Source organism: Squalius cephalus (assembly GCF_949319135.1).
Source record: "Squalius cephalus genome assembly, chromosome: 3".
Taxonomy (NCBI): domain Eukaryota; kingdom Metazoa; phylum Chordata; class Actinopteri; order Cypriniformes; family Leuciscidae; genus Squalius; species Squalius cephalus.
The window spans coordinates 18,940,893-18,959,139 of NC_137124.1; the positions used below are offsets into that span (position 1 = coordinate 18,940,893).

At 40.7% G+C, this 18,247-nt stretch overlaps 1 protein-coding gene across 36 annotated transcripts in view; it reads left to right on the forward strand.

Annotated features, from left to right (window-relative positions):
* The window catches only part of sox6 (SRY-box transcription factor 6), a 147,105-nt gene that overhangs the window by 117,995 nt on the left and 10,863 nt on the right, over window positions 1–18,247 (forward strand). For all 36 annotated transcript variants that reach the window (XM_079865710.1, XM_079865726.1, XM_079865713.1 and 33 more), the window contains 4 exons: window positions 4,374–4,523; window positions 6,363–6,540; window positions 7,163–7,350; window positions 17,621–17,726. In XM_079865710.1, coding sequence (XP_079721836.1) covers window positions 4,374–4,523; window positions 6,363–6,540; window positions 7,163–7,350; window positions 17,621–17,726 — 622 coding nt within the window. The remainder of the gene's footprint in view (window positions 1–4,373; window positions 4,524–6,362; window positions 6,541–7,162; window positions 7,351–17,620; window positions 17,727–18,247) is intronic.

Below are 18,247 nucleotides of genomic sequence, written 5' to 3' on the forward strand. Positions count from 1 at the left end.
GTTTATCTTGAGCGTTTACATACCTCTACACAGAGGTGGAGCACTGAATTAGCTCTCAGAGACACTTGAAAGCAAAGTATCCCTGAGTGCTGATGCGTCCAGCGGTGTGGTCTGAAAGTGTCGGGTAATCTGGATTATCTGCAAATACTGTTGTTGCAGGCAGAAATGGTGGGTTCTCTCATTTAACCTCTTTTCTCTCCAGAGGGGTTGCTTTTAATTATCAGAGGATAACCGCCTGACCTTGGGCCGGACTCCACTCATTTGGAATCCACGGAGTGTGATATGGGCTTGGCTCATATGTGCGGGAGCGGGAGGCAGGAGATATTAGTTGGTCTGCTTATGTGTGTCGCTTGAAGTATGAAGACTGCGGGCGAGCGAATTGAAAAGCCCCATTTCCCGAGCCGCTCTCTCTCTAACTAAGCTGTATAGCAGCGAGTCATTTAATGCTCAAGTGGACAAAGGTATTACCTGAGTCACTGGGGTGGATCAGGCCTTTTCTCTGCAGGCCTTTCTGAAACTACATGCTGAGAGCAGCTCAACATCTCTGCCTCTCTTTTTCTTTAGCTCTCTTTAGGCCTCGCTCCAGCCCCACTAGTGTTCTATCCCCAATGGCTCCCATTTCCTCAGAGCCAGCAGCTTCAGTACACACTGTAATAGCTCTCCACTGTGTAAGATTGCTGCTTATACACCACTTTGTATGTCTGTTGATGTTAGTGCACACAAGTGTGTTGTGTGTGTGTGTTGAGGTAGCAGCTGATGCAGTGCTCATCTTTTGTTCCTCTTTTAAAGAATCAAAGCCAATAACCAAATTGAGGGAAGTTTGGGAAGTGTCAAATAAATGTTTTACGATATAATTACATTATATTAAATTACATTATATTATTCCCTGTATTGTACAAAAATATTAAACACATTAACAGCACATTAAATGCTTCACAAAAACATTTGTTTAAAGTGTTCCAGTAGAAAGTATCAATTTTAGATTTCGAAGATCGGAATATATATCAATATGTGATCTTTCACTCCTCATTTGTGAGACAGAAATAGTGAAATCTTTATTTTTGTAGCTAGATGTTAAGCATTAATAGACCGTGTTAACTCGGACTTATGATGGGATTGATAGATTGATGGGATCAACCATGCTCAGCCTTTTAGTTTTGTGGGGCAGGGGGCATGAAGCCAGCTTGTCCCGGCTGCCCTGTTCCCTGTTCGGCCATTGACTTTCAGCATAACCCTCATTAGCGTTGGCCCTGTCTGCTGTGGAGACCCTGCAGTATGGCTGGAGGAGAGACAGAGGAGGCCCAATGGAGCCCTGCATTACATGCCCTTCAGACAGACTACCACATGTGTCCTCACACCACATCAGCAGTCTCTCTTTCTCTCTGTGTGTCTCCTTTTGTCTATTTTCACACCTTTCAGCATCAAAACACATGGCCTTAATATACAAGCCACATTGTGCACAGCTTGGTGTGATGGACACATATGAGAGGGTTGAGCGTCCTTTCCCATCCTGCCCTTGAAGTGAGCTACACGTCACACCTTTCTGTTAGTATTTACCGTTATTTTGCAGCGTCTTTTTGGCTGAGAGCATCCAGACCGCTGTACTCCTAACCCTGTGGCTTTGACCTGTTAATCAGGCCTCACAAAAGGCAGTCTGACTGGCTCTAATTTGAAGCAAAAGCCAATTACGCTCTTTTTCCGGAACAATAAAGTTCTTCCCACGCAAGGTCAGAGTCCCTCTGCCCATCCACATCAGCAGTGGCTCGCTGTTAACAAACATCTGTCCAGCAGACTGGGCCGAGGGCTTTCTTCTTGTTCACAAGCACACAAACTCAGTCAAATACACACACTCACAATCTCGTTCACTTACTACCTATAGAGATCCAAAAAATAGTGATTGTGTTTTTAACTTTGTGGGACAAAGGCTTTCTGTTTACTGGGCTGGCGAGCTGCGCTATCACTGTGTGAACCTAATCAGCCTGCCATTTCCGCTGTCCGTGTGCCGGCGCTTGCCCCAGGTCTCCCGCAGAAGAATGACCCTTTTGTGTGGCACTAATGTGCAAGCGTTTAACTTTGGGACCGGAGAGCATTTTAGTGTTTATATCTCCTGATACATGTAGACACAAAGCACTTTGTCTGGCCTCAGGTTTTTCTGTATGAGTGGCTGAGGTGGGGCAGGCCACTAATGCTGGTGCCACTTTTTCCATTTCAGACAAATGGAGTCCTTATGTAGCCTAGTAAGGAAAGGGAAAGGAAATGAGAGCAGAGAGAGCTCGGGTACATATGCATTAAAAAAACCTTTATGCTTTTTTGGGGGGATTGAAAATACAACGACTGTGGCTGTAAAAACAAATGGATAATATCACTGGGCCACTATTTTTAGGGGAGACTGAAAAAAATGTCTTAAATGTTGGCATTGTAGATTTGGGCTTGTCAAATCATAAAGTGAGGAAAATATAGTATCACTTTGTCTGATCTAGTGTGAGAACTATTGATTAAGTGGTGATATTTTAGACTGAAGTGTCTTCGTTTTTACATTAAGTTTTTACATTTGTGATCCAAGCATTTATTACCTTTTGATTTTTTGTGTTTGTTTGTGTCAAATAGGATTAAATGAATTAAATTATAAAAACAAAAATTACACTGTAAAGAAAAAGCTGAGAGGACTAACAGATAATGTTATGGCAGAAAATTACTAGTACCTTTTTAGGTTTACTGATATTACATTCAACCCTAAAACACAACACAATGCAATGCATACTGTAATTCAAAATGTGGTTCGAACACTTGTTAAAAAAAAAAATCCTTGATCGTAACACAGAGCCCCTAAAGGGACCTTTGCAAAAATAGAAATTTACAGACTTGGGCCATATTTTTACTGACCGAAAAAAATATATATAATTATGGATGTTATTTATACAATCAACATCAACAAAAAGTAAAAAAAAAAGGTGTTCTGATGTGCTATACACAGGTAGCTGTGTATAATGAACAGTATTGCTAGAACAGTATTAATTTACTATTATTTATATAGTATTATATTTTTTATATATATTTTGAATAAGCTTTAATTTTTATATTTTTTGTACTATTCAGATTTAATTTATTTTATTTCAGTTTTAGTTCCATTTTATTTTAGGGATTCAACTTAACCTTATTGTAGTTATAATTGTAAGTTTTGAGTTTCATTTTTGACTTACTCTACTGAATGTTGTTATGGTAGATTTTTAGATAGTTAGTTGGCAAGTTTTATAACTTTATTGTCCACCAATGTGGAAATTCTCCTTTGGCTTCTCATAAAAATCATTTCATTCATATTCAATGTTTTTAGAGCTGATTTTATCTGATAGTATGTCCCAGGCCCGGTTTTTTTTTTTTTTTTTTTTGACCCTGGTGTGATTCATCGTACTTAATGTGAGAGTCAAAAGACAATATAAGCATTTACCTGCTTGCTAATCAATATTTGCCTGAGGGGAAAGCAACAGAAGTATGATTGTTTTAAACGTCTATGAATTATACACCCTGCTAAAACAAATATCGATAACGTTGTACAATTTGACATTCTAACCCAAGATTTAGTCTTTAATTGACCCTTTTGATCTAATGTTGCTTTGTTTTTATTTTTTTAATGGTGCTGTTATTATTTTTTCTGCCTGGTGTGTGGGTATTAGCGATGTGTTGAAGTAAAACTCCTTCTCAATAGGTTATGACAGACAGTCAGTCTCAAAGCTGAAATCTAAACCTCTCTCACACACTTTCTCCACTCAGTGCTGATAAGTGATTGACAAGTTGCACTTCAGCATGTTGAACAAGTACCGCTGGAAGGTTTCTGGTGTTAGCGAGCGTGTTGACCATGAGCCAGTGAAAATAAGCAGAAGAACATGAATTCTCTTTGTCAGGCTTCCTGTCTTAATGAATATCTTTGATATAGCACATTTTGGAAACTCAACTAACTTGAAATTGTGTAACTTCAGGGGAACGTACTCTGCGCCATCATAGGGGGAAGTTCAGGTGTCTCAGTAGCGACTCGAAAAGGCGCCAATTAAAGTCAAAGAGGCTTACTAGAGGGAGCGAGGGGAAGGAAATCAGATCTTAGAAGCAGCTAAGCTTCAGTCTGCAAATTTGGTGTGATGAGTGGAAAGACGAGTGGCTCCAAGTCTCTTGTATTCGAGCCATTGCTGTGTGGTTTTTTTTGGGCTGCTGTCTCTCCCTGGATTCAGGCTTTGATATACAGTTAGACCTTTGATGGAGCTTCTATGCCGGGATGGAAAGGGGAAAAGAAATGCAAGGGAGAGAAGAAAAGAGAGAATAAAGGCTTTGAATGGTGTCTGGCTTTGGATGTTAACGCTTGTGGGTTGTCTCCCTCCTTACAGCAACTCTACGCCGCCCAGCTGGCCAGCATGCAGGTCTCTCCAGGAGCCAAGATGCCTCCGCTGCCCCAGCCCCCCAATTCTGCCGGGCAAATCTCCCCGTCTGGCTTGAAGAACGAGAAGAGGTCCTCAACCCCCCTGGCTCAAGTCAAGGTACGGTCCCAGCCCGGTCTGATGTGCGAGTGGAGTGGTGCTTGACCTAGTCCTCTCCACTTCCTTATTCACTAAATCAGCTGTGGTAGGTACAGCAGCGAACAAGTGAGTGAGAGCTTGCCACTGGTTCTCCTCTTGCTCCGAGCCCATCAATCTGGGCTGCTTTTACAAGGCACCCGCTCTCTCAAGCAGAACTCTGTGGACAGGGTTGCTATGGCTTTCCCTGCTCCTGGAGAGCAATTTTTGGAACGCATGGTTTCTCATGACAGAGACTGGCCCACGTTTTCCTGCGCGTTACATTTAACTTGGACAGAACTGAGGCAATGACATCAGAGGCACATAATCTAAATATATTGATGAGGCTACAATGATGTGATGACTGTCTTTTGTTTCTTTTATAAGATCAACAGTCTGGTCCTCGCAGCATATAGTGCTTTTCCATCAGTCTTCACTGATATATATCATCATTTCGCTTTTTTGTGCTGCGGCTGAAACCTAAAACACTTGCACATTTGGAAAAGTTTAGTTTGATATCACAATAGAATGGGGGTAAATCATTGAGCTGAACAGTAGTGTGTGCGTAGCGGCCGTAATCCTCTTCAGTTGCTCAGCTAAGCTGCTCCTCCGGGGCTTTTGGAGCGCTGCCCTTGGAGAGCGACGCCATATATCAACATCTCAGAGCATACGGTAAGATCATCGGCAATTACACTGAGCCAGAATTCAGAGTCAGACTGGCATTTTTAGACACTCTACTTCTGTTCATTTAGCCAACACGTGTTGTTTGAGATACATTATCTTAATATTGATCAAAGATGTTGCGCGATTTTTGCCCCGTTAACTCCATATGTAGATACGCTGTGCTTAATTAGCTACCAATCTGTTTGTTTGTCTAGTTGAAGCGTAATTGAACGACAAACTGTTATTGGCAGTCAGATTTGTAAAGAGCTGGGGGCAGTCTCTGTATGTGGCCCATCTGTTTGGACAGTACAACACTGCCAGTGAATTTTTTTTCTAGCCTTCACAAGATATATTAATATGATTAGATGTGCTTTTAAAGTTGTTCTGGATTGATGATGCGATTTTGACACATTATGTATTGTGTTACTCGTCAACCAGCATATAGAAGAACCTTAAATGCTTCTCAATGCTGCATTCATTTGATTAAAAAAACATTAGAACAGCAATTTTGTGAAATATCATTACAATTATAATCAAGTGTTTATTTTATTATATTTTAAAATTCATTCCTGTGATGGCAAAGCTGAATTTTCAGCATCATTACTCCACACTTCCTTGTCACATGATTCTTCAGAAATCATGCTAATAAGTTGATTTGGTGCTCAATAAACATTTTTTATTATTATCAGCGTAGAAACTGTTGTGCTGCTTAATAGTTTTGTGGAAACCATGACACAAATTAGATTTGTTCTCCTCACAGGGATCACATTTGGTCACCACAAAGACAACAAAACACACACACTTAATTGTAATACATTCAGCCACAACAGTAACAAGCTCTCTAGCTTGATTGCATTTGTTTGAAACAGGATGTATCAGCTGTTAACTGTTTTTCTCTGGCCTGAGAGCAGGTGAGAAGATAAAGATGTGTGCTCAGACAGAGAGGGTTTTAATTAGCCCGAACAAAGCCTGGCCCTCACTGCACCGAGAAGCTATAGCATGGCACAGAGCCTGGCTATGAATACAGAACCTGTGTCTTGGAGGAGCCGGACTAATTAGTCTACAGTAATAGCCTCTGGTGCATTGTCTTTTATGTAAGGTGGAAAGCGTCTCTCTATAAGACATCCCTGTTTTAACAGAAGCTTTGTGTCTTTTTTGTAGGAGGAGGGAACACAGCCTCTCAACCTCTCTGCTCGGCCCAAGACAGCTGATCCCGTCAAATCCCCCACATCCCCGACACAGATCCTCTTTCCAGGCAGCAAGAGCAGCCCGAACAGCCTGTCCAAGAGCGGAGGCATCCCCAGTCCCATCGGAGGAATGGGTCGTGGCTCTTCTCTGGGTAAATCTTTGGATTATGCCTGCTTTTACAGTTCTATGTAGTGAAATATTTTATAATTATTAACATCCTCACAGCTGAGAGACTAATTGTATATTTCTGATTCTTTGTAGTGTGGAATCAGAGAGTGAACTTGACAAACTCCCAAATCATAATCTGTTTTAGACCCTGCCATTTTGACGCAGTAAAGAGTAACGGATGCCGTTGCTGTATATTTGTTTTCAAAGCTTGTAGTTCATCTCTCATATTAAGAATTTTTTTTTTTTGAAGCTGCTACTAACATTTACTAAAAACAGTCTTTCATTAAAACGACACTGTGTTGCTCATTTCCCTCCTCCTTGTGGAGTTGGGCTTTGAACACAGGCTTGGTGTTTGTTTTTCTACTATTTCCGAGATTTAACTGCCATCCCGCCTCACCTCACTTTGATCCACTAATTACAGAAAGGCGACACACACTGAGATTGCTCCCTTAGTTTCCTGCTCCCCCCACACATGGAGTCCGCCACACTTACAGTGCACATATACAGACTGTTCTCACAAGACCTCCTACAGTATATTGTGTTTCACAACACTGCCCTAAGAATATGTGCATTTGAATGTGAACCCAAGTTATTTGTCTCCGCAGACATTCTGTCCAGCCTGAACTCAACAGCGCTGTTTGGAGATCAGGATGCGGTGATGAAGGCCATCCAGGAAGCGAGGAAGATGAGGGAGCAGATTCAGAGAGAGCAGCTTCAGCATCATCAGCAGGGAATGGAGGCCAAGCTGTCTGCCCTCGCCAGCATGGGCCTGAACAACTGCAGGGCTGATAAGGTGAGCGTCTTTGACACCTGTAAACTGTGTTGGGTTGCTACAGGGATTTTGGATTCTGGAATCAGATTGCAAATATTAACTGTTAGATTAGAGTATAACAAACTATTTTTTTATTTGAACAAAAAAGACAATTTATTTAAAAAAAGAGCAGAGCAAAGAGTAAAGAGTTTCATAACCTACTCTTTTACCAACAATACATAGTCTCAAAGAAATGTATGTATAAAAATACGAAAAATATTTCAAAAATGATATTATAAATCTTTCAGGGAGGCACATGGAAAATATCTTAATGCATACAATCACCACCAAAAAAGTAAAAATCAATGTCTTTAATCCACTGTAACAAAAAATAATAATAATAATTTGTAAGTTAGACAATTAAACCAGCCAATTAATAATTAGATTTTCATACAAAGCATTGTATGTGTGTCTATTTGTGTTAATAAAGTATAGATAAAAAATATGATGCTCTTTTTTATTTTATTTTATTGTCAAAATCGTACAAAATCATTCTTGCATGTAAGAAATCAAAGTAATGAGATTACCTCAAAACCTACTTTTATTCATGCAATTTGTAATCAATACCAGATTCCATTGCAGAAGTATATACCCAACACAACTGACTCTTGTTCCTTGCTTTTTGGCTGAGGGTACAACAACAGCCAAAGCTCAAGGACTTGAGCCCACAGTGTTTTTTCAGACATGATCTTTAAAACCAATCAAGCTCTTTGAAGCACGTCCAGAGGAGTGCCTTTGATTGACATTGGCAGGGTAGATGGTGGATGAGTGTGTGTGTTTGCATTTGTGAGCAAGGAGGACCATCGTGGTCCTCTGGTGCCTGGCCTGTGTGGGTTCAAACTGTGATGTCTCTGCCCAATTAAAGCATACAGGCAGCCCTCTTCAGCCCCTGGTGTGGGACAGGCCCACTTTGTACCGGGAGCAGGCATTCTCTCAGGGATTCCTTTTAAAAATATCTTCAATCAATGAGTCAATCAAGGAGCAGAAAAACAGACACCACTACCATCTGATTGATGCCATATTGCCAGTTGGCTGTGAGACGCAGGCAGGAACTGGGAGTGGATGCTCATTAATTTTTCATCACCTGATTACTTTAAACCAGCATCTTAAAGTAGGTCAATGTATATGTAAAAAAGTAGAGGGACTATTTTTCAATCAACTTAGAAGTCAGGGCGAAAGACATGCCCCGATGTGGGTGGCATCGAAGGAAACTCAGAGAGTGCATCCTCGATAAAGGCTGAGTTTAGGCATTTTTTATTATTGCTGCTTCTCTCAGCATTTTACAATACCTCTTTACTGCTCAAAGCGGTATTGTGGAAGGCATAATCCTGCTTTTTCAAACACAATGCCCAACTCTAAGCCATTATAAACGGAGATATCACCTAAGCCAGTGCATTACGCGCCATTCTTTTGAGATTTCACACTCTTTGTTCGTGTTCTTTAGAGGTGGATGCGGTATGTGAACATGTAGCCATCACCTGTGGCTGTCTCCCTCCCCACCTTTTTCCTTATTCTACCTTCACCAGCCTCAACTCATCCTCTCCTTCCCTCTTTACCTTCCAAAATTGCTCCGGGGTTAGCTCATGGTCAGCCAGACACGAGAATATGCCGCTACATGACATGAATGTTGCTCCAGCAATGGCTGAAAAGGCACGTTTGTCAACAGGCAGCACACACCTACGGCTGCATTGTTCTTAGCAGGCCGAGCTTAACGCTTTTTTTCTCCTATTCTTTTGTCTGGCTTGGGTTTTGTCTTCACACGATTGTAAGGCCGTGCCTTTTAACATGGTTATGTGGACATCTCGGCTCAGGTGAGCTTTATGTGTTTTTCTAAGTGGGGAGGAAATCAGTTCGGAGGCAGTTTTCTCCACCTCCCCCAGAGCAAAAAGACATTAAGCTTGTGGCTAAATGTGTTTTCCCTAAAGGACTTTGATGTAAGGGCAAGGTAATTCTAGGCAGCCAGCGGTGCAAAGGAGGGAACGACAAATAATAATTAGGTGCTCTATCAGTGGGAAAATATGACCGGTATGCTTGGGTTATCATTGTTGCTATAGGTTACAGAGCACATCACAAAGACTCCCTCGTTTTTTTTTTTTTAAGTATCATTTACAAAGACTTTCTCGTTCTTTATTACTTACTTTCCTTCTGAGTTTTCAGTTGCTCCCATATCTGAGAATGCAAGTTTATGACCTTAAAATGTGATGGAAGAAAATGGCAGGCCTCTTTTGTACTGTAGCCTCGCTCAGAAGACTGTCTGCATCTGATGATATCATAAAGGCCGATCCACCTCAGCCTGTTGCTAAGCCAAACAGACGTATTGATGTCGCAAACAACCAGAGGCCAAACAGAAGCTGTATTTTCCTCCTCATATGTTCCAGATGTCTCTGAAGTTCAAACAAATAGAACTGAGCTAATTCTAATGAAGACATTCATTATTCAAAGCATAATATGAAGAATATCCCTTATTTTTCAATATTGGTACTAGGGCTGATTCAAAATTGTAATCAAATGAATTCCATGAATTTCTGATTAATTGAATCAGATTAATTAATTGTGTATATTGATATTTGCTTAGAAAGCACTAAAATAAAGATAATTTTAATACATAACAATATTTTAGTAATAAAAAAAAGCTTTTATATTGTTGTTTTGCTCTTTGCTTTTTGTTTTTATTTATTTAAAAATTTTAGTCGAGACTCAGGGGCTATTCACATGATAAATGTTGTTCTATGTACACGTGCAGACTGACATCTTTTCTTTCATCTCACCTTTCATTTCTTTAGAGACGCTGCATAAATGTAAAAGTATTTTACCTTTGAAAAATATTTCCTCTCGGCTCATTGCTCAATTTGCGAATTTAACGCATAGATCAGGGGCATGATTATTATTCTATTTTAGATTATTATTGTATTTTTTCATTATTAATCAATAAATTGGCAGGTCTAATTGTTTCCTATCATCTTAGAATGCTTCGTTGATACCTAAAAGCCAGTTGCAAAATTAAGGCCACGTAATGCCCTCTAGCCATATGTTTCTGAGGGGACACTTTACATGTCATGGGAAGAGCTACTACAGCCATGTACAAAACGGTAATGAACCGCCCGCTGTATATCACCCAGCGCTGCCAGCAGTCAGACAGTTGGCCTGTGCCTGCTGCTCGCGCCTAACAGACGGAAAAAAAGGCCTCTAAGTGTTCTAGATAAAAGCTTTCACTTTGGTCAGTTTCAGAATATTAATATTTCAACACATCGCCTCACCTGACATAAATACTGAACGCCCTTTAATAACTGCCTTCCAGTCTGCTGTTTGGAAGTTTATCATAGTGAAAGCTTACGTGGAAGATTCTGGAAAGGTAACATAAATGGGATTAAGGAGAGGTTAAAATCATCTACTGGGGCTGTTGGTAGGGGATATTAAATATTGATTTATCCCGGTGTAACGACTGAGCTGAAGAGTGAGGCTAAGTGCTGCTTACAGATGGATCAATTCATCTTTTAATACAAAGTGTGTCCGTAGAACACAATGGAATGACCTGCATTCCTTTTTCTCTCACAAAAAAACATTTCACTCTCTCTGAGATGGTAGAGCATCTCCTTTGAGTCTCCTGTCTTTTAGGTGCATGTGTAAAATATTCATGTTTTAGTGTTTGCTTGCTTGTTTTCTATTTGTCTTTTTTTTCCATTTGATGTCCCATAAGTAAAAGAAAGCTTTTATGGGACCTACAACAATTTGCCAATTTTTTTTTTTTTTTTCAAATATTTATTAAAAGTATTATTGTCTACAGAGGGCAGTTATACCATTTCATTATTTATTCCCTGTTCAAGTACTCTTTTTTTTTTTTTCTTTTTCTTTTTTCTCCCTGGAAAGGACACTGCATTGTACATTTTTAGATCTGTTTTATGCACGAGTTTTAAACTACTTTGTTTGATTTTTACATTTTCAAATTGAATTTCACAAACCATCTAATGATGAGGTTCCACTCTGGAAAGAGCCCAGATTTTGATTTCAGATATTTCGCCCTTGCTAATAACCTACTTTTTGACAGATGTTGCAGTCCGATGGGGTCTGGCAAGGAGATAAAATATATTCTTGTGCTGACACTTCCCAAACTGGAATCAAAGGGTGAAAGGCCAGTGTATTAACCTATTGAGCATCCGCTGGCCTCCCTGCCCCCTCCTCTCACCTACATTATTGATGAGTGGAATATTCACTTTTCTCAAATCCCACAGCACAGGGCCACAAACATTTAAATGGAGCTTTGCTCACTCTCCTCGAAATCCTCACCCCCTACCTTTAGACCCGAAGCCAATGTTTGCTCTCGTCCCTTCCCCGTGTGTGTGTGTTAGGGGCCTATTCACGCTTCCCTTTACAAAGACTTGGGGTATAATCTTGTCTGGTCTGCAGCCCTGGAAGCAATTTTCTACCCCTTTTTCTGCTGCTTTCTTGGAAATTGCCAGCATAGGTTATTTTTGGCCGCAAAGCAAATCCTGCCGTACATGGCTTTGGCCGTCCAAAATTTGATTATATTCTGAACTCAAGCATGCCCCATAGCAAGCAAATGCCATTGTTGAGTATTGCTTACATTAATTCTTTGTTCCATTTGTTTGGGTTTATAAATAGCATCTTTTTCGGCAACATGTGAGGGTAGGCGCACTTCTCGAGCTAGTTCTGAAACAATGCCATGCACTTACTCTTCCCCTTTTTTCTTGCTTGGGTACACATGACTGAAGCTCAGCTGATTTTACACTGTGGTTGCGTAAAATCACACAAATGGCCAAAACAGGGCAGTCATTCAAAAATGCAGCAAGGCCCTATTCTCCAAACCTGCGCAGCTCTGCTTACGCCAGATATCCCGCAACAAAGCCGGCGTAAAGAATAGGCTACAATGGGTCATTTATGTGGCACCATATTGGGACAAAATCTCTCCGAACAGGTGCATAAAGAACCCTCTGTCTCCCAGATCTTGTGATTCAGAGTGTCCATTATTATAAATAGATTGTGTGATAAGAGCAGAGAAAGCAAGGTCCCTCTTAACAGTTCCTTGAGGACCCAGTGAACAGTTCAGGGTCATTTAAAGCCAGAAAACCCATAACAAAATCCAGAGACGATGATCTCAACGCAGCAGGATAAAAAACCAGCTCTGCAGAGTTTCTTTTACAGCCGAGAGATGGACACGTATAAAATGCTTCATTTCCCCCATGATGTCGAAAGGTCAGATGTTGTGGGTAAATTTCTCAGTTTTATAAGAGAGCAAGTTGTCAGTTTAACATAGTTATAGTTTAATCTGCAACCGTGTGGGACGTAAAAAAAAAAAAAAAAAGACAGAAATGTCACAGTCCTCTCATGTCAATGTTTTTAGATTAAGTGGTTCTGGAAGGTAAAATATAAATCTAGGATTGGACACCCACCAGTGGAGGGAGGTCGCAGCCCCAAACACGCTCTGCCAGCGGCCGCTTTGGGAGTCTGCAAGCATGGACTACCGCTCGGGTATAAAAACCGAGCGACCGCATGAAAGGAACTCTGGGCTCGGCGCGCAACTGCATGTGCTTTAGACTAAACGTTTTAAAACTACTAACTACTGGAAAGCTGCACAATTATAAATAACATTTTGATTGGTTACAGCAGGAATTGAAAGCAGATGAGGGGCAAAATAGACGTGCACTGCAACGGCTTGTATAGGGCTTTGCTCTCAATACAGATGGCTGAAGCAACCTATATTGCTGATACACACAATGAGTAAGAACTCATTGTAATGGGCTTTCAAAGCCTCCCTTTATTTCCTCTATCACTTGGATCTCTTAACCAGGTGTGGAACTGACCGAACATGCTGTATTCTCAGCTTTCAGAGCCCAGACAAGGACATGGCACAAACAGTTATTCACTTGACCAATGAGTTTTTTTTATAATTTTTAACCAGGTTATGAAATTAGCCATGTGCACCTGGGTGACAGTAAAGGCAGATTACTAAGTAGACATGCTCGTGCTTCCAAGGCCAGTCGTTTGTTGTCTTACAATTGCTGTTATCTGGACCCGGCTGCAACAATTCAAGGCCATATGGCTTAAGCCGGGCTATTTTTACCACAGGAAAAGCGTCACTCTATGGCAGTGTGATGCGTAAGTACAGGGTAGACACCAGCACAATGCGCTCCTGCCTGAAATACATGAAATCTGTGGCCAGCGCTGCAGTCCTCAGGCACATGTTCTGCGGCCGGCCTGATTAAAGCCCTCTCCGCTGCGCTGACATGGGCTCCTCGCTCTGGCTACCTTCCAGATGTTCAGAAGTTCCACCAGCCCTGCCATCGGCCCTTCTGTGTTATTACTTCAACGTGCAACCCTCCTCCGTCGAAACAAAATGCATTCTGTAACTGAATTTGAGGATGGAGGGGGGAAAAAGGATAGTGGAGGGGAGATTATTGTGGGTGTCTTTTTCCACTTCAGCTTAGGACTGTGTGGTTATAATTTTAGATGTGGGAATGAAGGGCTGCATGCTGAACTCATTTGAGGGAAGGGCGAGTCGTGCGCCAGAGAGGTCGTGGTTAGCATGGGAGGGGCACAACGTGTACCATGACATCTTTTCTTTTTTGCATTGTTTCCGTTTTTTTTTTTTCTTCGTTTGCCTAACCGCCCTTTCCCTTTCTCCTTCTCTCTGTACTTGCGGAGACTCTGGGCTCTTGCCATCTAACTGCCGTAATGCACATTATAAATATCCTTTATAGCACAATGGTCGTAGAGATCTGCTGGTAAGCATTTGCCTAACTGGACGGGCCTTTTTCAGGATGGTACACACCCTTTACTGCTCTTCTGTGGCAAAGTGATCAGTAAAAATTTAATGACACCATAAAATAATAAAAATGCCATTGATTTATCACAGCACTTGATGCAGACAGTAGGAAAGGCGCTTTAGAGTCTTTTTTCGAGTCTTCAAACAAAAAGCCTGGTGTTATGCATATAAATTATTTCTCTCGATAATTTGTACCTAATGCTATGACATAAATTACAGAAGTTACAACCAATAAGTGTATAAAACATAGTATATTAAATTGAATGGAAATTCATTGTACAATATTTGAAGGTGTGGATGTCAGTTTTATGTTCTTATATTTCTCAATTGCAGACTCCTAATATGCACTGTAAACTGTGTCGCTCTTTCCCATGAATTGCAGCACCTCCTAGGCATGAATGAACTCTCTCTACCTCACTCCATTAAGTTAGACCTGCGACACTGAAGTGTCTAATCTCGTTTTCACGTACAATAGCTCTCACCCGGCTCATTCTTTAATTATTGCTCTGGAAAATGAGAAAGTTTAGCGCCTAAACAGTATTTAATGAAACTCAATGATGGATGCTCCTTGTTCCCCAAACTGATGTTTAATGATCATGACTTTATAAAAGGGGTTGATTGATCAGAGAGAGCCAGCTGAGCAGGGAGGAGGGGATGACACAAGCAAGTAATTTATAACCCCCCCCCCTCACACACACAAACACACACACACACACACACACACTTAGACAAGTTGTTGGGCCCTTCCCCAGTGGACAGTCCACGGCGCATCGGCCATCACTCGTGCGACTAATCGCACATCAGTCAATTTGTCATTGGGTGCTGCGCCTCTTTCATTAAGTGCAATAATGCGGTCTGGTGATGAATACAGCAGTGTAGGAGGCTTCACACGGAGCGTGGCACACCAAGCTAGCGCTCCAACTTATCTTTACAAAGCCGTCTGAGCCCAGCGGGGACCGCTACATATGTCATAATTAGAAAACACTTAAATAAGCAAGGCAGAGTCAAGACAGGCAGCTCTTAATGACAGGCCATAAGCAGGTAGTGGTTAATTGTACATCAGAATCACTCAGATGGCCATAAATAATGATTGTTCCATCAAGCGTGGTGGTGGGAAATTGCGGTACTCTCTCTCTACAGCTCTTCTCTCTTTCCCTCTGATGCTTGTGCCGTGTTTTTGAGTAATAGTTTTCAGAGGGAAAAAAACAGTAATAGATACTTATTTTTGGGTAAAAATGTATGTTATCAAGTAGACAAAAGATAATAAAAAAATATATATTGAATGAATTTGTGGCAGCTTTATAACTGCATTTATTATTTTCATTGTATTATTATTTTATTATTTTTTCCCAAGGACAGCAATAGTGCAGCGTTATTCGAAGAAGGCAAAAGTGCTGTGTTTAAGTCTCTTATGCTCACAATACTTTAAAAGCAGTAATATTGTGAAATATTATTACAATTTAATATATTTAAAAATGTAATTTATTCCTGTGATTGCGAAACTGAATTTTCAGCATCATTACTCCAATTTAAAACAGCATTTATTTAAAATAGAAATATTTTGTAACATTATAAATGTATTTACTGTGTCCTTTCTGAATAAAACTATAAAAAAAAATTTTTTAAAACCCCAGCAGCTTCTGAATAGCAGTGTATGTATTAATATGAAAATAATAAACAAATCTATAAGGCATGTTTGCGCTGAAAAAAATGACAAGGCTAGTTAAGTGCATTTTGAATCTGGTTAAACTGGATTGCAGGTGGGCTGGTTAGTGAACGTGACAGGCTTTCATGCTGAAACACCACATATAAACGTGCCTGAACTGTTTAGTGAATTTGCCCCTCATTGATGATAAAGTCTATTTAAAGTGACAACAGCAATAAGCACGGAATACTCCCAAGTAATCCACTATTGTCATGAGCTATTGACAAGTTGAGCTAGAGTGCTAATCTTTTGCTGTGTGAAGAGCTTCCACTGTCCACGGGCTCCCCAGTGGCGAAAAGAACAGAAAACAAACAAACGAGCAAAACGGCCAAAGCAGCGCGGCTGAAAGATTAATGTGTACGTTGGTATCTGTGTCTTCGTCTGTGGCAGGGGAGCTGTTAGCATTGTGTTGGGAGGCCGCCCGAGTGTCTGTTCAAACTGTGTATGATAGGCATTCTCTAAAGAAAAGACAATTCAAGCACACCTTTTGCCTGAGATTGAATGCACACCCTGGGAGAAGAACAAACGCTCTGGGGCCGACTCACCATAATGTGCTTTGCTTTTACCATCTTCCTGCTCCATTCGGAGGGGGGAGAGATTACTTGTATCATGCCGAGTCAAAGTGTCCATCTCCTCTTCGAGTCTTTAGAGAGAGCGAGACGGGCCTCCACTAATGCCCTGCCGCACTCACGGCAGAACTAGGTCATTTAACAATGGGCCCGAGCAGCGGTCGGCCCTCTTCCTCTGCATAATACATTAAGTCTAATGTGCTGCAACCATTCAGGAGGACCCCCCAAAAGCTGTTATTTTATTCTGTAAATGCACACGGACATGACATTCAATATTGTCGCACCGGCGAAGAATGACAGGGGTTTATTGTGCATCAAGTGCGACATGATGCCAAGTTTAATCTGAACAGAGAGCAACATGACAAAAGGGAAAACACGGCGTGTTCCTCGGAGCATGAGCCTTGAATAAATGATAGACAGGGAGCTCAGGGCGGCAGAGACAGGGGCATGTACTGCAAAGATTAGAGCGGAAAAGAAAAAAATAAGCTGAACATTTCACTGGAGGTCCCAGGCTGCATTGTGTGCTCAGGATCTTTCAGTGTGTTGTTTCTAAATCCTTTTTAGCAGAGTGTTCCAGACTCTTATCGGTACAAGTCCCTGCAGATGAAGACAGTAAGAAACTACAGCTGTGATAAAGATGACTTGACATGAGCCCATCAAAATGCATGCGAAGAGCATGTGTGTCCGGCAGGGTTGTGTGCCTTTCGAGATTGAATTGGTGCCTTTAAATTTCATTCGATTTGAATTCCGCTTCATTAAATCACAATTCAAATTCAGAAATTTGCCTTAAGTGTTTTTATTAGTACTTAGTTTTCATACAGATTTTAGTTTGTGTGTATTATACATTTAGAGGATATACAGTATATGTAGTAATTGTTGTTGTTCTTTTATTGAAATAATAATTTTAATACTTACTATTATTGTTGTTGTTGTTATTAATTTACAATTTTTTTATTACATTAATAATTTAACTTTATAGACCATTGTACCATTGTGGAAGAACATAATTTCACAATGTTCTAATTTAAACAACATCAAGTAAAAGCCTCGGTTATGAATGAATCTGAAAGGTCTGAATAAATACCATTTTCTGTATCAAACATTTTCTCTCATAGTATGCAATTTGGTACATAAAGAGAAACCAATCCTGTAGACAGTAAAGTGTATCTGAACACACATTTTCTTTCATTTTTGCAGGAGAGGTCTCATTATGACAGCCTTGGCCATCACCTTGGCAAACTAGGCGAGGATGGAAAGATCGGTCACAGAGTCATCGACCTCACCAGGCCAGAGGATTTTGATGGTAAGTAGTGTTTCAAAACATAATGTGACTTCTCACAAATTGTGCTTTGTACCTTTGCAAAGCATTTCCATATATCTAATGCTGCTTGCTTGTCGACTACAGTGAGGAATGAGGTCAGGTACAGTTCAGTCACATGATCAAATTCCACAATTGCTCGGCCAGTTTTTAGAGGAAGTTGATGGGGGTAATGCAGTGTGCACGGCTGTACTTTAAGTTTTTAACAGCTAGTTCTTGATGACAAAGCATTGGGACAATGCTGGCCCTCCTCCAGAACCAGACTCTGTTGCCAGAGCTCATGTTTGATTTGCTGGGTGTGGAGGTGTAAATGCTGATGATAGAACTTAGATGACAAGATGTCAGCTCCTTTTGCCACCCTGTTCATAAACAGTGTGCATATATGCACTAGTGTTTTTCCCATGTATATTTGTATATTGCAATATTTATAACAGTTTTCATGGAAATTTAGAGCCAAGATATGGAATAATAAAGAATTCAAGTTCCATGTAATGATGGATATTATA